We start from the raw sequence: 20,345 nt of genomic DNA on the forward strand, positions 1-20,345 counted from the left end.
TATATATATAAAATAAATAAATAAATAAAATAAATAAATAGATGCTCTGAGTTGTTCTTGAGAATATCTCTGATACACTTTGCATAACTCTCACTCGTGACTACAAATTCTTTGCTTTTTCTTCAAATCTCAGCAATAAATATCCACTTTTTTTCCCACTGCAAAATCCAATTTAAATTCTGTTAGCTAAAATCCCCTTTTCCCCCAAATCTGTGAGCTCAGCAAACCCTAATTATCCAGATCAAATTCGTATCTATTTCAGGAAATCTTTTGTTTCCCTTTTCGATTCCAGGCATATTCGTCGTTTTTTTTTTCGCTGGAATTTTGATTTCACCTGAGTAATTATTAGATTCCGTTTGGTTTCTGAGATTAGCGAAATCAAGCTCGAAATTTGGGGGGTTTTTTTAACCGAAATTTTCCTTACTTTCAGCTTGAGCTATTGAATCTTAAGCTTATGAATTTTAGTTTTTAGTTTTTGGAGCTGCGGATTCCGAGGTTGAGCTGTTTTGGCAGAGTTTGGTGATTTAGGGTTTGATTTGTAGAAGATTGTTGCAGCAGTTAGTGGAAATAGAAGAGCGAAAAAATGGAAAAATACGAACTTGTGAAGGATATAGGATCTGGAAATTTCGGTGTGGCGAGGCTTATGAGAAATAAGGAGACCAAAGAGCTTGTGGCTATGAAATACATTGAGAGAGGGCATAAGGTTTGTTTGCACTATGTTCATAATTTGTTTTCGTTTTTGGGATTCGAATTTTTAGCTTGATCGTTGCTGTTCTATCGGTTTCGTTTGTTGGGTATGGAATTGATTTGTGAACTATTTGTTAATGGTTGTAATTGCAAATGAATTTGTGATTTGGCTGTAGATTGACGAGAATGTGGCGCGAGAGATCATAAATCATAAATCACTTCGGCACCCGAACATAATTAGATTCAGGGAGGTGAGGAAAAGGACCCGATTTTTCTTTTCCGTGGTTTCTTTTAGAAGAGTGAGAATTTTTTTCATGCTGACGACTTCGATTTTGGGATTTTGTGATGTTACAGGTGGTATTGACTCCGACTCATCTAGCCATTGTCATGGAGTATGCTGCTGGTGGAGAGCTCTTTGAAAGAATCTGCAACGCTGGTCGATTCAGCGAAGATGAGGTATTATTATTATTATTAAAGCTTCGATTTTTATGCACTAAAGAGACGAGCATTAGTTTCTTCGTCTTGAATTTCATGGTCTATATATGTATATATTTCTTGTGTTTGTTTCAGGCGAGGTACTTTTTTCAGCAGCTCATTTCTGGAGTCCACTACTGCCACTCGATGGTGCGATAAACGTGTTATATAAGTTGCCTTTTTTTTAGGTTATTTCTGAAGCACGACTATCTTTCGGCATGTGGTTATTATGTTTGTTTGGATTACTTTTTTTTTTTGCAGCAAATATGTCATCGTGATTTGAAGCTGGAGAACACCCTTCTAGATGGTAGCCCTGCCCCACGCCTGAAAATCTGCGATTTCGGTTACTCAAAGGTAATAAATAATAAAGTTGCTTGAAGTTCAGGTTTATTGGATGCAGTATGTATTTAATGTATTGTTTTTTAATATGCTATATAGTCGTCTCTGCTTCACTCAAGACCCAAATCAACTGTTGGCACTCCTGCTTATATAGCTCCGGAGGTTCTCTCTAGAAGAGAATATGATGGCAAGGTGAGCACGTTGTTTTGCTGATTGATTCTACTAGTATAATTTGTTTCAGTGTGTTATTAAATTTTGCATATATGTATTTGTTTCTTAGTTACTTTAGTTTGATATTTATTTGTATTATCTATGTTAGTTCCCTAATTTGTGTAAGGTATTCTTCACTCATTCGAATTTCTTGCTTTGACTTCCCATTTTTTTGTTGACTCGGTTTGGCTCCTGTCCAGCTGGCTGATGTATGGTCATGTGGTGTGACACTTTATGTTATGCTCGTTGGAGCATATCCTTTTGAAGATCAAGAAGATCCAAAGAACTTCAGGAAAACAATCCAAGTAAGCCTTTTATAACTCGGGTTTTCTTCTGATGTAACTACTAGACTTTATTTCTTATTATTTTATATATAATCTAAATTGTTCGATTTGTCCCAAAATAAGTTGATATTCTTTTGCAGAGGATAATGGCTGTTCAATACAAGATCCCTGACTACGTCCATATATCTCAAGATTGTAGGCACCTTCTTTCTCGCATATTCGTTGCCAATTCATCTAGAGTAAGTATTCTCTTTTTTCGACACTCGAATTTTCGTCTAAGCTAGTTCGATTTTAACACAATCTGCTTTTATAATGCTTCCAAATTATGATAGCTTCAGATTGTTTGTATATTGAAATATGCTCATGTATCTTGTTGCAGAGGATCTCGATCAAAGACATCAAATCTCACCCATGGTTCTTGAAGAATCTACCAAGAGAGCTAACAGACGCCGCCCAAACCGTGTACTACCGTAGAGAAAACCCTACATTCTCCCTTCAATCTGTGGAGGAGATTATGAAAATCGTTGACGAGGCCAAAACACCTCCACCAGCATCGCGTTCGGTTCGTGCCTTCGGGTGGGCAGGTGTAGAGGATGAGGATAAAGACGAAGATATAGACGAGGACGACATAGAGGAGGAAGAAGATGAAGAAGACGAGTATGAAAAGCAAGTGAAGGCTGTTCATGCTAGTGGTGAAGTTCGTCTCACCTGATGATGATGATGATGTGGGGGCCTACCGAAAAAAATCGAGACGCTTTTGGTTGTTGTAAAAAAAATGGTTCGGCTGCTTTTGGGGAGTTCAAATAAAGTTCCTGTAAATTTGTTAGTGTCGAAATTTGCATTGTGAAGTTTTCGAGTATGTTTTGTTTGTTTGTGTGTGTGTGGATCGAATTGAACTTTGAGATTTTATTGCATGTTTGTGTGTTTTGCCAAATACATATTTATGTATCTTGATTATGGTTTATAAATCTTGTAAGAAATGAATCATTTCTGTTTATTTATTTTAGAAGCCCATTGAGAAATTAGATGCTATACCTGGTTATTTATATCGAATGAATTTAAACCGTAGATCTACACATAATCACACACACATATTTGTCTGTGTGCTTCGTGAATTCTACGGTTCAAATTCACCTCACAACATTAAATTGTCCAAATTACTACACAAGAACTGATAAGTTTACCCCACAGCATTAAATGGCTAGAAACAGAAGCTTCTTATTCATTCATTATATGCAATATTCCAACATTTTTCATTGTTTTCAAGCCAATCAGATAGATACAAAACCTAATATATATACAAACCACCCCACCACACCCCTACCCCTTAATTTATACATCATAGCAGCAAACAACAAATCAGGTAGATACCAGACCTAATATATATATACAAAACAAGACAACCAAACTGACTATAGAACCACTGTTCACTCTTTTGTCAAATTAGCATACCAAGGGCCATGAACAATAACGGACACCTTCGCCGCCACCACCACCGCCGAAGCAGCCTCCACCACCTCATCGACGAGCAGAGCCGCCCCGACTTTCTGCAGTGCCGCCTCAGCCAATTCTCTCCCTCGTTTCCCAGTTCCGCCAAGCACAACTCCTCTTACAGCCAAGTACACGGCTCGAGAAACTCGAGTGAAGACAGCATCTTCTTCTTGCAGGCTTTTGCTCAACATCCTCGACATTATTTCCTTCATCGGATGTAGCTTCGATGATGTCTTGTCTTCTTCCTCTAGAGCGGAGGTGAGTATTTCGATTATGTCTTGTAGACCAGCTTCTGCAACTGAATCGAGACACTCGGAAAGCCGTTTAACGCTGCCCATAAGAATACTGTCCATCTGTGCTTGACTGCTCACTATTTGCTGACTCAAAAGAGTTTGTCTCAGGACTAAAAGGCTGCAGTTGCATGAATTTTATTAGGTTAATATTTTAAAGAGAAATCGGCGATGGAATTGAATAAATATTTCATTGTCATTCCCTCGTAAAACCGTACCTTGTAGCTATCACAATAATCTTCTGAACTCGAGACTGCACACTTCTTAGCCTGGAGAGATTAAGGTTCATAGTTTCTGGAAGTTCACTCTCTCCCAAACCAGTTATCTTGCTTACCAACTTTAACAAGCCTAACCTTACCAACAAATCAATCTCCTCTCCCTTGCATTCCAAATGAGGATCAATTGTTTCTGTAGCCAAAACACAATGTGTTAAAAGAACGATTCGTGACAGTTTGCAGAGAAGGAAAAAGAATAAGAGGGTATATTTTTTATACCAATATAAGTTGTTGGATTTGAAGTTGAAGACATGTCAGCTTGATTTGCTCTCGTTTTAACTAATGAACTTCCTCCAGTACGGAGAGTGGAGGAAGGAAGAAAATTTGATGAATCGTACTGCCTCCTTGTCAACTCCAAGAGTAAGCTCGTGTGTTCACTCCATTGCTCGTCTTTACCTTCTCGTGCAGATGAAAGCCATTTGGCAGTCAAGGGTAATGCCGTCAGAGAATTAGAAGGATGCCCGTAGCGAATGGTGAATGCTTTTCCGAGAAAATATAATGCATCAGGTCCCTTCAGAAATGGTTCCAACATCCTGATACGTGCTTTGCTGATTTCTCGCTTGAGTTCCTAGTATAAAAAACTCCAATGCTTTAATTATCTCGACACAAAATCATAAAGGAAATAATTTAATTTGAGATACCAAATCCAAATTATTTACGCTAATAGTTACTAATCAACGCTCTAAAAATAGTTAAAATTCCGTGTCTGTTGTATGAGAAAAACATGTTATATAGAATGAAATCACACTGAAGCAGAATCGAAACCTGTATTTGCTCTAGGACAAAGCGCAAGCCCTTAATCAAAGCAACAACTTGTGCATTCTCTGAGTTCCCAGTGGCCCAACACGTCTCCGCCAGATCTTTCATAAATTGCTGGTGCTTCTCTTTCAATTCATCCTCATAAGCCGGAGCAGAGAGCTTCCTCAAAGTGGTTAATGCATATTCTAGGATCTTGCCAAGATAGTTGATGTCCAATTTCCCCGAATTCAGCACCTACAATTCGAAACAACCAAGCAAGTATTTTGATCAAATTCACTGAAATGTCATAGGAATTTGTATAGCAGAAGCTGGGAAAGGGAAGACAAACCAACTTTTCGAGCGTAAAAAATAGGTACCTGAGTTAGAATCTCCAGGTCAATAGCTTCAATAATTTCTTGTCTCCAGCTATAAGGTGCCATTCCACAAATCCCATCCCTGACCTCACCCATCAAATCCACAACACGACTGTAATTAGGTTCATCCTGTCTCACAGATTCAATGATGACATCCCAGAAAGCCTTCTCCATTGACTCCTTCAATTTTGCCTGGTCATGATATTAGAAATCAAATAAAAATTATTAAAATGCAGGTTCCAAAGTCATCCTATAAAAAAAATTATACATGGGTAATGCAGATTGAAAAGTTACAAACCATGACGTCAGTTTGATGATCAGCAGCTGGACTGGAGCTATCAGCAAAAGCAAGACGCGCCCCATGAACATATTCATTGACAATCCTCACATTTTCTATGTCCAAACTCTCCCTGGAAATTTGAGAATTGCTATGGCTTAACAATGAGGGACTAATCTCCTTGGTATCAACTTCATCCTTAAATAAAGACCGCACCACCGAGCTTTGCTTTTGAGAGGTCGTTGAGTTACTTGCTTTATCTGACGTAGCAAGAGAAGACGAGGATGTTGAACTTGGGGATAACATAATTGGGGTCAATGGAGTGATTGGGCTCCTTTTTTCTGCTGCTTCAAAAAATTTCTTTCGTGTATCAGAAAGTGCATTTTCCATACGCTGTAGACCAGAAATTCCACCAAGGTGTAGGACTTTTTCTCTCAAAAGTTCTTGATCTTCAGATACCTGCATTGCACGGTAGTGATATCAAAACCAAGCCGCGAGTGAGAAATTTACTCACCAACTGAATGAAGCCACAGGTACATTATTTGCATTTTTGCAAAATGAAACAGTCTAAATGACAGAATATCAGAAAGTTGTGTCCAAATTTGTCAGCATAATAACTTCATTCAAAACATTAAATTGGACACCTTCAAAATGAACATAATATTAAATTGGGTAAGATCAGAAAGACCAAAATATTAAATTGGATAACTTCAGAAAGGAAATTGATCTTTTTTATAGTCTTTTAACATTCATTTTTATCCCGCAAAGCGTTGGCCAATGAACAACTCATTCTTAAGTTCACAACAGAAAATCTTGAAGTTTGAATAAAATTACTCTCGTATTAAATAGGATAAAGCTAGGGAAGAACCTGTTTTCGGATAGCTTTCATATCATATGAGAGAGGAGCAACATTCCCTTGAGGAGTCATCTTACAGGTTTGAATCATAGAAAGCTCAAGGCGACAAGCAGCCCTGACCAAATCCTCCTCCAGCGACCTAGCATCCTTGGCCTTCCACACCACAAAGCTATTCAAAAAGGAGCACCACGCAGAATCAAATGCTGCAAGCTGAGTTCTGAAGGTGCGAAGAGTTGATGTTACTTGGTCAGATTCCTCATCAGAAATTGGCAACGGCCCATTTAGGAGTATCTTTATCAGCAAATCTAACTCCTTCACAAATTTCTCGGCAGATTTGACCAAGGCCTTCTCACGCTCTCCTTGACCACTGATTACAGCATCTGGATGGCTCAGTATCATATAAGCACATAGAACAATTCTCACTTGGTATCTTGACATGTTAATAGAAGTTCTTGAAGCTTGTCTGCTCGATGAAGTCTTCTTCTCAACTCTACCATAGACAGCTCTCTTCGGTGTTTCCTTCTTCCTCGGTGAGGCGACACGCTTGAGAAGATGATCAATGTCATCCCAGCCAGAAGTATTGGGAGTACATTTAGACAATCTGTACCGAGTTTCAAGCCGATCAAGCAATGCTTTAGCTGTGTGAAGAGTGCCACTCGACTGAATAAGAAATGCAAACTGATCAAATGGCATAGACTTCACGGATTTCTCGTTAATATTTAAGTCATTATAAGCTTTAGCAAGGTCTGCAGTTGTTTTGTTCAGCTTTGTGAAATTCCTCCAGGACCTGGAACAAATCAAGATATGATATAATACTTTGTTCATATTTGAGGACATTGTGCAGAAAAGAATTCATTGACGAAACATTGAAACCATAAGGTGAAATGAGAATAAGTATGAACAAACTACCTTGCTAATCTTCGGGCGAGGTTGTCAGCATGCTCATCCACAGTGTCCCAACTATCAAAAGCAATATCATATGGTCTTCCTCTCTGCTTTAAATATTCTGCTCTCTTTCTCCTTGCCTATCAGCAAAACAATCTCAGATTAATTTCTACAAAGAAATGCTACAATGGACAAGAAATCAAGGATTTCAAAATGTTACTAAGTATACCCTCTGCAGTTTATCTTCTATCTTGTTCTTCATTTCACTTCTCTCAATCTCTCGCTGGTGAGAAACAGAGCTAGCTACCTTTAGCACCTGCAAGACCCTTGCATGCGCCCGCTTCTTTTCTGCTTCCAGCAATCCCAGCCGCTTCTTCTCAGCAGCTGCACGCTTTTGGCACATGGCAGCACGAACTAGTTCTTTGTACTTGCTCTCTCGAGCCGTTCGCCGCATCAATGACTGAGATGTCCTCTCCTTCAGAGTTGCCCTCCTTTGCCGATAAGCACGAAGCATACGCTGTCTATTGGCTTCTGCTTGTTGAACCCGCATTTCGACCTTTGTACCTAACTCATCACGCTTCTTTTTTAAGCGCATTTCTGCTTGTGTTTTGGCAGCTTGCCGCAACTCGTCAAGCTTAGCCAATCGAGTCTGAGCATTAGTCAAAATGGTCAACCTACAAATTCAAATAACATAATTAATACAAACAAACAAAGACTAAACAAAAACCAAAGTAAGCCAAAGAAGCTTAGTACTAACATGAAAAACCAAATTCATCAAACCACCGCAGAAGGTGCATGGAACAAATATGTTTGTTATTCATCGCACGTCTTAAAAGGTTTGAAAATAGAAAGAGAGGATATGATTTGATTCAGAAATATGAATGCACTAGTTTGCTAACTAAAATAGTTTTGACGATTGACAGAGTCAGAGAACAAAAGTTAACCTTTTCTCTTCAGCAGCTTGGAGCTTAGCCTCGAGGCGTTGTCCCGGATCATCTTCATTAGAGGAAGATCGTGAAGGACTTCTCGGTTTCGGCCTAGCCTTGTTTGATAAATTCTCGTAGAATTTCTGCAGTTTATTTCGTGTAAATATCATATCAAAGATTCTCGGATAATAAAAATTATGTAATCAGAGGACCACATTCAAGCAAAAAGACACCAGAAGACAAAGAAAAAATAAATTGATATTATGATAGAGATGCGGCCAAACTATAATAATAATAACAGCAAGAAAATGACATGAGAGTTCACCAAAAAATCTGCTTATGCTAGAGGGGAGGTCGAGGACCAGAAGAATAAAAGGGGGTGGGGGTGTGGGGGGGTGAACCCGAACACAACTGTTACCCAACTTTTACCTAACACGAGGGGGGAAATAAATTTTTAGTAGAAAGGGATCCAATTTATTCTAGTTGAACTTTAAGGAACAAATGAATTACCTAATATATCATATTTCTTTCATCGTTATCATAAACTAAACTTAAACAATAAATCCTGATTTCCTGTATATTTGATAATCACAAAGTAACCGTGGAAAAAAAACAAAAGGCACAGAGTATTTTGATCAAAATTGAACCTAAAAAACAAAATTCCTGGAGCGATGGATACAGACAAAATAGAAATAAAGAGAAAATAAATACCTGACGGCGAAGATCGGCGTCACGAAGTTTGGCCTCAATTTCTTCAACAGTCGAAGGAGTCGGCGTCTTCGGCTCCGAGAGCCTCCGTCGCAGCCACGGCGGCATGGTCGGAGGTGAGCAGGATAAAACCCCATCGCTAGCCGGAAATTCCATGGCAATTCCGGCCACCGGACTCCCCCTCTCCGGCGACTCCATTTCCCCAACAATCAGAGGATCAAAAATCAGTATCCACCACCACTGCTATCAAAACAAAAACCACTGACACTACGGAATCAATCCCCCCCAAAACAGAAATTGACGACGGCACAATCAGACAATTACACACAAAATTACAAACAAAACCTCGCGCGTGCGTGTATTTATTTATATATAATATATATATATCTACAAATATTTATAGAGAGAGAAAGCGATGTCAGAGATGAGAGAGAGAGAGAGAGCAGAGAAGGGAGGGTTCAAGAGAGGTAACGACGATTGAAATGAAATGAGATGTTCTTTACTTCTTTTGTTGTTGAGTTAGAGAGAGAAAGAGGAGAGAGAGAGAGAGAGAGATGTTTTGCCTTTTGAATTGAAATCGTGTTAGGCCATAAAAATTAAAAACAGAGATTGCGTGAAGTAACGCGTGCCTTACTTTGGGAGCGGTGCCACGTCATCTTTGGAGTTGTTTGAACCTTGGACTTTCAATTTAAAGTGGCACGTTTCTATTTTGAGTATTTTTCACAGTTTTTTTTTATTTTTTTTAATTAATTATACATAGGTGATATGACGATTTTGCCCATCCCTAATTACCTTGGAGAAAAAATAAGATCCTTATATTACTTGTATATTGTTATGCAACGTTATTATTTTACTAGGGTTAAATACACTTTGCACTCCTCAAACATAGCATTAACATTTACACCCCTCAATATCAATTATTTTATATTTTAAAATTTAAAACATAAGAAACATTAACAATATAATAATTATTGAATAATATAAAAATAAAAAAATAACTAAAATTTAAGCGATGGAAATAAATTAAAAAGTAATTTATTTTGTATAATAATGAATGAAAGTATATTTTAAGAAATTAATGAACGATACTTAAGATTACTAGTAGTTACGTATTGATTTCTTCAAATTTATCGATAACAATATATTCGATTACCTGGTTCAACAACAACTAAATGTTATTTATTAAATATATACGCAACGAAAGATAATATTTTTTAATTTTATTTACTGCATTTTTTCAACAAATAATTTTAGTTGCATAATTAAATATTCTTTTAGTTATTCCTTTCAATTAAAGAGAAAATTATAAGGTATTAGAATTTAACATACAAATTAAATTTCTTTTTTCTATTGGAATGAAAAATTTCATAAATTCATTTTTCTTCTTTTACTATATCCTGACTTGAAACTTACTTACGCGCAAACATAAATACACAATTTTGACATTTAATTTCATTAATAATTTGCAATTGGACATGCATGCTAAGATATTATAGGTCATTAATGGATTACGATTGCCGTTAATTTATTTATTTTTAAGATATAAAGAAGAAATCAACATTATTTATTAGTTTATTCTCAAATTAAAAAAAAAATTACTAACTATATATATTGTATGTGTCCACATCCATATAAATCGTACGTAACAATTAAAAATAATATGAACATGTACTTGACTTATGATTAATCATTTAATTGCATGAATTAGTATAACTTATTTATAAATATGTAATACATGACCAAAACCAATTCTTCATTTATTTCGTTAGCTAATAACTTGATTCCAAATTTATTTCAGGCCAAAAATTAAATCAAACTACTTAAAAATATTTTAGTCCTCCACATATTTTTGTTTACTAAACTGTGAAATTAGATTTAGAAAATAATAGAATATATAAAGATCAATGCTCGAGTTCGATTCCCATCGATGCAATCAAAACTCGTTCGAACTAAACTTCATTGCTTGTCAAATCAAGCTCAAACACAATTTTGAAGACTCCTGAAAACTTGAACAACCGTGCATTCGTTCATCAACTCGATTTCCTTAAGTCCATGGTAATTGTTATCTTAATTAATTTGTAAATATTACTTTAATTCTTTTATCAAATGCAATCTAACAACTAATCAAAAATTGTTAAAAAGAAGAAAAAAAAAATATCATTACTTATTACATTAAAACAAAAATAGAGGGGCATAAGAGTAAATTCAACACCTCCAATTTGCTAAGCTACTCTATACCTCTATGAAGCGACGCGCCAGATGTGACGCGTGGGCCGTCGGCTTGACGGCTACAAGACGGAATTGACACGTAATCCATTCACACCACCACTCTCGCGCGTATGAAATGCCTCTCTACTCGCCCCGATAGATGATTACGTATCCGCTTATGTTTCCTTGGAGCGCCGACTCACCATATATACAGTAGTTCTCTCCACAGGTGAAGATACCTGTGGGGGCTTAATTCTAGTTTGCACCCTCAAATATAACATATTAGCACTTTGCATCATAAAAAATTACGTATAGTACTTTGCACCCTAAAAATATATTTAATTATTCAAAGTGCGTCATAGTTTATTTTTGTTGTTTATTTATTTTCTAATCGTCAACATGGTCATTTTTGTATATTCGATTGAATTTTTCTGCAAGGTGTGAACTGCTAATGTATTTTTGAGTAAAAATGACTCTGTTGACTGTCGGAAATTAGATTAACGACGGGAATTATAGCCGAAAAATAAACTAGGATGCAATTTAAAGGATTAAACATGTTAAAAGGATGAAAAGTGCCGTAAATTATGTTTTGGGGTGCAAAGTGGCAAATTGGTACATTCAGAGGGTGCAAAGTAAAATTAAGCCCCTCATGGGTCGTGAAAGTTAGCGGCTGCCACGACGTGTCTAGAATTCGGCCACGTGTTCAAAGTGACGGGAGGTGGAATCTTAACCATTGTAAGGAAAAGTTTGTCTACGGTGGGGCCTATGATTGAAAATAAAGCGAACGACTTTGTTTTATTTTTTTATTTTGATTTATTATTTAATTTGGAGCTTTGTGGATAAAATGATGATGACTAGTTAGTGGCAGAAAAAAAGGATTCCACCAAAATGTTTTATTTAAGAAAAAAAAGATTCCAATGGATAAATACATGTTTAGTTGTATTATTAATATTAATGTGACATTTTTGAAGCGTAGTGGAATTCACTAGCGCTCGTTCGGTTATCGATATTATGATTTATTCACTAAATATTAGAGGTTAGTAACATATTTGGTTGACACGATTTGTACTTGCTCAAAGTCATTACAAAATTAAAAGTCAACGGCTTTAGTATACAATACGTTTTAGTTACAAATAATAAAACTTAACACTCGATTATCTTCTTGTTTAAAAACATTTTTCTGTAAATTTTGGATGACATTGTTTTGTCAAAATGCCACATCATTAATCAACAACAAATCAATTTATCGGATTTGAAGCATAATAAGGTCGATAGCGTTAATCTTTTCCTATGGCTCAAATCTATTTTTTTCTCTCTCTGTTTTTGTATCTGAATTAGATACAAGATGCAATATAATAAGTGGCGGAATCAGTATAGGTTCACTTCATTCTCCTCACGATCCCATCCCATATTTATTTAGTGTATTTCGGCCTCCTCTCAAACTTAAAATTCTGACTTCGTTGATGCACATAATTGCGTATGTGACAACGTAGGAATTTTAAAGACACATCCTCATCTCCAATAATACATACATCTAATAAGGATATAGATTTACATATACGTAATTCGACAGCAAAAATGACACAAAAAAATATAATTAGCTTTATTTTGTGAAAGAAAGGTAGAGTAACATGTATGATGCATCGACTATATCGTGACAAAAGTAATGGGTATACCGAACTTCAGTATAACATATTTCTTAGTACAATAATAGTGAAAAAAATTTCGATACCGTATATTGCTGTTAGAACATAGTAATAATCCTAAATTTTAGTATTTGTGCCAAAGCCAGCCATACAATTACCAAGTTAAGCAATTGTGGTTCTGCAAGACCCGCAATGGATGATCTAGTGGTTGGAGCAAGCGGTCATGTAATAATTGACTCAGGCTCGAACTACATTATTAAAAGTCGTTAGGTAAAATTTATCACACATAATCAACATAGTGTGATTTACATTTCTCGTATTATTTACTCAATGCACCTATATAATTGGCTGTAGGTTTCTTTATTACCCGAAAGAAAAAGTAAAGCAATAGGGAACAACTACAAAGTTCAAATTGTTGATAAGGAAGAAGGGAAGAAAGAAGCGATAAGAACGATGAAGTATGTAATAGCGATTGCTTGTTCACATATTTGTTCTTGGCTTGTAATAATTAATATAAGTGGTCCTTTTAGAGGAATCCAGAATTTGTGCCAAAATTTATGGGTCTTTGTCTTGCTTCAAGCCCTTTTGAACGTAGCCCACTCCTTTTGTCTTAAAAATATTTTGAGTGAATTGCAAATTGACCACTGTATTATCTAATAATTACTAATTAAGCCATAAGTTATATATATATATATATATATATATATATATATATATATATATATATATATATATATATATATATATATATATATATTAAGGCTAAATTCCACTTTCCCACCTTGTACTTTGGCTCGATATCATTTTACCCCATTCTACTCTCGATTGCATCGATTTGCCCCCTTGTACTTGAAAAAGTGTTTCACTGTGGCCCTCGTCGTTAGTTTTCAGACCTTTGACCCTTACACCGTTTGATCTAATTCTGAAAATTATAAAAAAGTCACCCCTCCCAGTTTAAATTGTTATTAAAAAAATGAAAAAAAATAAAAAATAAATTGTTTTTGGCGTCGTGGACTATGTTTCATCATCTTCAATTTTTTATTATTTTATTTTTTGTTTATTTATTTATTTTTTTAATAATTATTTAAACTGGGAGAGGTGGTGTTTTTGTAATTTCAGAGCTTAGATCAAACGGTGTTAATGTCAAATGTCTGAAAACTAACAGCGATAGCTACATTGAGCGATTTTTCAAGTGCATAGGGCAAATCAATGTAATCAAGAGTAGAATGAGATAAAGTGATATCGAACCAAATTACAAGGGGAAAGTAGAATTTAGCCTATTTTTAATAGATGAACTTGAATTTAGATACAAGTCAAAAAATGAGCACATACAAATTCAGTTTGGATTGGGCTTGGGCCCGTGTTAGATTGAAATATGCTTATGAGATGTGAGAATATGTAAGCTTTTGCTAAAAATTAAAAAATCTATGAAGGCCTGAATAATATAAATAATTTTCTTTTGGTTTAATATCATTTTGCACCCTTGATATATAATATTTTGATACTTTGCATCCTTGAAAATAATTAATAACACTTTGCACCCTGAAAACACAATAAAATTATTCACATTGCACCCTGAATTGAATATTTAAAATTTATCGAGGGCACAATTTTTAATAACAAGTTCAATTATTATTTTCTTCTATCCTTCAACCTAATTTTGAGCGTACATGGAGTGAAAAAAAATCATACTGAATTACTGAAAAATTATATTTTCTCACAAAGAAAGAGGACATAAACGTTTATGACAAAATTATTCGTTTGGTGGATAGTTTATTGTAATTGGTGGAATTATTTGAAAGAAACCATAATTTTTACATAACTTGATAATAAAATAGCTGAAGATTTAATTTTTTTTTTGGTAATTTTTTTTTTGTGATAAAAAAATTTCGTTTTTTAGATATGTTGATGAAACGTATTTGTATTTTGCACTTTGTACTTTTTTCTAGGGATTGATTAAAATAAAGTAAATGATTTGACATTTCACATTCTAAAAAATAAATAAAATAACCTTCATTAGATTTAAAAATTCATACGGGATGCATTATGCACGATTTACTATTTTTTGAGATCGAGTACAAAATGCTATTAATTTTTTTTCGAGCGTGGAAAATACCAGAAAACGATATTTCAAGGATGTAACATGGGAGTAAATCATTTTTCTTTTCTTTTCTTTTCTAAAAGCGCCTAAATATAAAATTTCAATTAGGCATACACCGACTTCAAAAAAGAGATATTTGAACATTTGAAAAATGGTAAATTACAAAAAAAATTCTAAACTTAGACTAAGTTACTAAAATACTCTCACTTATCCGTAGTTACCAAAATCTTCCGACTTTTGTTTCCGTCCTACACCAACTCCCTAAAAATGTAATTTTCACATAATCTTTTTTAGTCGATGGAAAATTTTCACTTAATTTTAGTTTTGTAATGTAGTCCAAGTTTAGGGGCAAGTTGTTGACGTATACATAACTTTCACACTTTATATATACATATTTTGAAATTTGAATTAAAAGGCCGGTTTCTTGCACACTTGCCCAAGTACATACTCGAATAATCAATTATCAAAAATTCAATATTTATTCTTGGTGGATTCTTAATTTGATCCCATTTATCGTCCAAATTCATCAATGTAACAAGTCATACTTGCAATGGCATTTCCCCCTTAATGAATTTGGGTCCATTTATTGTCCAAGTTCATCCATGAAATACTTGGGACTTGTTATTTATTTTAGCACATGTGTAACCGATGAGTATTGAAAAGGTTTTTGAATAATTAAGAAAGTCAAAAAATGGACTATAAAAAGTGATTTAATTTAAATAATGTCATTATTATATGATATAAAATATTAGAGCAAATTAGAAATCACACCCTGGAAATCATGTCCAGTGTCAAGTAAATTATTGAATAGTCAGTGAATTAGATCCTCACAGAATATTGGACTTCTGATTTGACCCTAAATAGTTGACTGTAAAGTAAAATTAGATAAGTAGCTCGTGGAAATCTCGAGCTGGAAAGTTGACCTTAAATGCAACGGATCGTTTACGTGACGATTATGGATCACACGTCAAAAAAATAAAATAAAAATGCAACTAAAGATTATAAGAGTTTAAAAACATTTAACTCACATAATACTTACGGTCGAAAATTATGGATCAAATTGCTCTCCTCTGTGTTCGGGTAAACCTACACTCTCGTATGACACTTTACAAACTATGCGAGAGACGTAAACCAGCAAATCATATGAGAGACGTAAATCACACTATGCTAACCATGTGTCACAAGCTCGACCTAGTGACCGTTGGCACAAACGAAAATTCAAACTTGAATCAATTAACACAAGTTCACTTGCTTCAACCGTTAAATTAATTACCATAGTATTTTCTGAAAGAGGTAAAACTGAAAAATAACCTCCACTCAAGATAAGTTAGACCAGTTCTTCAATGTTGGGCTCTTTGGCAGCTCAATTTTCATCAAGTCCTATTTTTTTATTATATTGGGCCAGATCCAAATATCTATCTCTCAAAAAATATCTTTATATTAAATATTTCTCTTTTTTCTTGATCACGTCATTCATAGTTTCCAATCCCAAGTTAAATTATGAAAAATTCATCCTTGTTCGGATTATTACAAACATTCATCAACTATGAATCTTTTTATGGATACACTATTATAGTATTAAATTTTGTGGAATCTTCTTCAGTTTGTACCTATTTTACCTCTTTTCAACACTACATTTTGAAACAAGATGATCATAAAATGTATCGCTTAACTTGTAAATACCAGATTGTTGTGCATCAGAAACTGTATTTTTGCACAAAACGAGTACAAAACTGGAGAACATTCCATGAAATCTATAAAATTATGTTGAATTTGACACCATAAAAATGGACGTGTAAGAAGACTCATAGTCGGGGTGATTGTAATTACCAAAACAAGAAGAAAGTTTTCGTAATTTAACATTAAGTCGAAGGTATTAAGTAAGAATTTCGGAGCACACGGGTTCACAGTAGAACCCGCCGCAGGGAATTCCCCCTCATAAGGCATGTCCCATCTCAAACAACCATCACTGACAGACACTAAAATCACAGCACGGTGACCGGAATTTCCTCGTCACCCAAAACCGTCCAGATTCATCCCCCCTTCTTCTTTCTCGTCAAACCCACGCTTCTCCTCATATAAATCTTCTTCTTCTTTTTTCCCCAACCCCAATTCATAACCATATTTTACTTTGTCCATATCCCTATTTGCTCAAAAATTTATCAATTTTCTCGTGGCTGTGTTGCATTTTCATGGGAGTTTCGCCACTCTTCGCCGCCGTCACCATCACCGTCGCCGCCGCCCATTGTCGAATCTGTTGATTCTAATTTCATTTCCACTTTCATTATTTTATTTTTTTCTCGGTTGTTGATTATGGATTTGACTCAGTCTCCGGCGAGCAACGGCCTCTCGCTAGGGTTTCTATCACACGTCAACGCGGCGGCGCCGCCGCTGTCTCTGAAGAACAGCCGGTGCTTGAAGACCTCGAACGAAACCATGTCCTTTCAGATCGAGTCGCCGATTCGGGACCCCTCGCACCCGCCGCCGTCAATTCCACTCCAATTGATGGACAATCAGAAGGAGAATCGCAATCGCGCGCCGGACGACGAGGAGAAAGTGGAGGAGTTTCGCATATTGGGCCACTCCATGACTCTGACGAAGCGGAAACGAGACTCCGATTCAGAATCATCATCGACGACGACGTCGTCTTCAAAGGGAGCTAGGGTTTCGAGCAACGAGATGGAATCGCGCAGGAACACCGTCAAAGCGTGGGGGAATCAGAGTCTGCAGAACGCCGACCCTGATATCTTCGAGATAATGGAGAAGGAGAAGAAGAGGCAGTTCAAAGGAATTGAATTGATCGCATCGGAGAATTTCGTCTGCAAAGCTGTACTGGAGGCTTTGGGAAGCCACCTAACGAATAAATACTCCGAAGGAAAACCGGGTGCACGTTACTACGGTGGGAATCATTACATAGATGAGATCGAAACGCTCTGTTGTCAGCGAGCTTTGGCTGCCTTCGGGCTCGATTCAGAAAGTTGGGGTGTCAATGTGCAGCCGTACTCGTGTACGTCTGCTAATTTTGCAGTGTACACTGGTCTTTTGTTACCTGGTGATCGGATAATGGGATTGGACACTCCTTCTGGAGGGAATACCAGCCATGGATGCTATTTGCCGAATGGGAGGAAAGTATCTGGAGCGTCGATTTTTTTCGAGAGTTTGCCTTATAAGGTGAACCCACAGACAGGGTATGTAGATTATGATAAGCTTGAGGAGAGGGCACTGGATTTTCGCCCCAAGATACTGATTTGTGGTGGGAGTTCGTACCCTCGGGACTGGGATTACGCAAGGTTTAGGCAGATAGCTGATAAGTGCGGTGCGTTTTTGTTGTGTGATATGGCTCAGATTAGCGGTCTTATAGCTGCTAAGGTGAAAATCTCGGTTCCTCTTGCTAGTTGGACTTAATATTCTTGTGCTTTGTTTTTGTGTGTTTCTCAAACTTTGTAAATATACGTGCATTTAGTTTTAAGAACTTAACTTTTTTCTGCTCAATTGTGTGAAGTATTTGAATCTGCAGGATAGCGTGTGGATACAAAATAAAACGGATTTAAGCACATAGCATGTTTGACTCTGTTTCAAGATTACGGAACTTGATTTTTTTTTTACTTACGAGTTTCACTCACTTATTGTACAGTGTTTTCTAATCAGTACCCCGAGTTTCTGAGATTATTCTTTTCCGTATAATTTGGAGTTATTTATGTGTGCAACAACATAACATGGTATCATACTTTTCCCTTGCATGATAAGGTGTACGATAGTATGACGTGGTTTGCAATGTTAGCATATGTGGATTCTTAAGGGAGTTCGGATATAGCGACTTAAGTGGTTTGCCGTAGTCAGCTCATTTAGTTAACTCATTTTAAAATATTTTTTTTTCTGCATTTCGTGTTTGTTTATTTTTCTCGGTCAACGAAGCAACGTGCTGTCTTTCTAATATTCTTAAGAGTTATCTATTCTTATTATACTATTTTCTCCTCTTTGGAAAAATCGAATAACTTTATGACACTTTCAACCATTTGTGAATATGCAGGAATGCGCAAGCCCTTTTGAATACTGCGATATTGTTACCTCCACGACCCATAAAAGTCTTCGAGGTCCAAGGGGAGGAATAATCTTCTTTAGGAAGGGCCCAAAGCCGAGAAAGCGAGGCATGCTTTTGAATCAAGGTGATGGCAGCGATAAATACGATTTCGAGGAAAAGATAAACTTTGCAGTCTTCCCAGCTCTGCAAGGTGGACCGCACAACAATCATATTGCCGCCCTTGCTATAGCATTGAAACAAGTGGCTACCCCGGAGTACAAGATGTACATGCAACAAGTGAAGAAAAACGCTCAGGCTTTGGCATCGGCTCTATTGAGAAGGAACTGTCGACTTATAACTGGGGGCACTGATAACCATATGCTGCTTTGGGATCTAAGGAATTTTGGGCTGACAGGTACGGATTTGTTACATATTATACTGTACAAGGCTTAGTGCTTGTAAGAGATTGAATTTTGTCACGTGCTAGATTCTGCTATAACTCATGAGCATGTATTAATCTTTTCTTTTTTTTTTTGCCCCTGTATTTTGGTGGTGTGTAGGTAAAAATCTTGAGAAGGTCTGCGAGTTATGCTCAATCACTGTCAACAAAGTTACAATCTTTGATGACAATGGTAACATCACCCCAGGAGGCGTACGGATTGGTACGTCACATCACATCGAATTGCGTTTTATTTTTTCCGATATTTTTTTAGGTTTCAGAATGGTGTACGACTGTACGTAGTGTTTTTTTTTTTTTAAACAACTATTTACATGCATATTTATTGCAGGTACACCCGCAATGACATCGAGAGGGTGTCTCGAGTCTGATTTCGAGGTTATGGCTGAATATGTCCTTCGAGCTGCACAAATTGCAACTTCGGTGCAAAGAGAACACGGGAAACTGCCGAAATCTTTTCTAAAAGGGCTCGAGAATAACAAAGACATTATTGAGCTGCGAACACGAGTAGAAAGCTTTGCACATCAGTTTGCAATGCCAGGATTGGATGGATAACTTTTGTCTCTGTACATGGGGTAACAACATCATATATTATTACAGACACTCTCGATTCTTGTCTGATCACCTGATGCAGATTTATATGATTATTTGTCGATATTTTTTTTTCTTTGTTCTTTTTGCGCTTACGAAACATTGACCGAAACCTCTGAGCTTCAATTCAATCTCACACAACTTGGTGTTCCTGTCTTGGTGCAAAAAGGAATTGCTACTATTTTTTGGTGTTTATATGTGGAAACTTTGATATCCCCACGAATGATCTTGCCTTCTGTCCTCCGGCTATTGTTCGTCGACTGAGGGTGACTTGTGTCGATCACTTTGTTTAGGTCTCACTTAGTTTACTCCTTGTGCTATATGATAAGCATACTTTCTTTTTTTCTTTTATTATTTTTTATTTTATTTTAATTTTTACATAGTCATTGTATTTGTTGCTGAATTCTGGGGGTTTTACTTCTGATGTCAAAAGTTATATAGAGGAACACAGCTTTTTTACCATTTTGATTTGAAATATCAAATTCAGCACAAACAATTCAAAAATTA

The 20,345-nt window shown here is 36.2% G+C and overlaps 3 protein-coding genes across 4 annotated transcripts; 2 read left to right on the forward strand and 1 right to left on the reverse strand.

The window, feature by feature from the left end:
- Window positions 1–2,995, forward strand: LOC105960178 (serine/threonine-protein kinase SRK2A). Its single transcript, XM_012984350.2, has 9 exons — window positions 1–703; window positions 864–938; window positions 1,042–1,143; window positions 1,258–1,311; window positions 1,423–1,515; window positions 1,600–1,692; window positions 1,911–2,015; window positions 2,135–2,233; window positions 2,374–2,995. Exons 1-9 carry the CDS (start codon window positions 584–586, stop codon window positions 2,704–2,706), a joined length of 1,074 nt encoding a protein of 357 aa, XP_012839804.1. The 5' UTR covers window positions 1–583; the 3' UTR covers window positions 2,707–2,995.
- Window positions 2,996–3,187: 192 nt separating this feature from the next.
- Window positions 3,188–9,423, reverse strand: LOC105960177 (T-complex protein 11). Of its 2 annotated transcripts, XR_016029498.1 has the most exons (12): window positions 8,818–9,293; window positions 8,125–8,249; window positions 7,410–7,854; window positions 7,205–7,320; window positions 6,308–7,082; window positions 5,461–5,898; window positions 5,166–5,354; window positions 4,816–5,043; window positions 4,270–4,618; window positions 3,994–4,183; window positions 3,371–3,896; window positions 3,188–3,282 (listed from the first exon to the last, which is right to left on the reverse strand). XR_016029498.1 is itself a non-coding variant. In XM_012984349.2 (11 exons), exons 1-11 carry the CDS (start codon window positions 9,010–9,012, stop codon window positions 3,422–3,424), a joined length of 3,525 nt encoding a protein of 1,174 aa, XP_012839803.2. In that variant the 5' UTR covers window positions 9,013–9,423; the 3' UTR covers window positions 3,188–3,421. The 2 variants fall into 2 exon arrangements, 1 of the variants encoding a protein (XP_012839803.2); XM_012984349.2 differs by having other exon boundaries at window positions 3,188–3,896; window positions 8,818–9,423.
- A 7,240-nt stretch (window positions 9,424–16,663) lies between these two features.
- Window positions 16,664–20,300, forward strand: LOC105960176 (serine hydroxymethyltransferase 4). The gene is made up of 4 exons (XM_012984348.2): window positions 16,664–18,138; window positions 18,800–19,205; window positions 19,351–19,452; window positions 19,579–20,300. The coding sequence occupies exons 1-4, from the start codon at window positions 17,083–17,085 to the stop codon at window positions 19,800–19,802; spliced, it is 1,788 nt and encodes a 595-aa protein (XP_012839802.2). The 5' UTR covers window positions 16,664–17,082; the 3' UTR covers window positions 19,803–20,300.
- The last annotated feature ends 45 nt before the right edge of the window (window positions 20,301–20,345 follow it).

The sequence above is a fragment of the Erythranthe guttata genome, chromosome 14, assembly GCF_056151865.1.
Source record: "Erythranthe guttata isolate IM_541 chromosome 14, IM_541, whole genome shotgun sequence".
Lineage (NCBI taxonomy): Eukaryota > Viridiplantae > Streptophyta > Magnoliopsida > Lamiales > Phrymaceae > Erythranthe > Erythranthe guttata.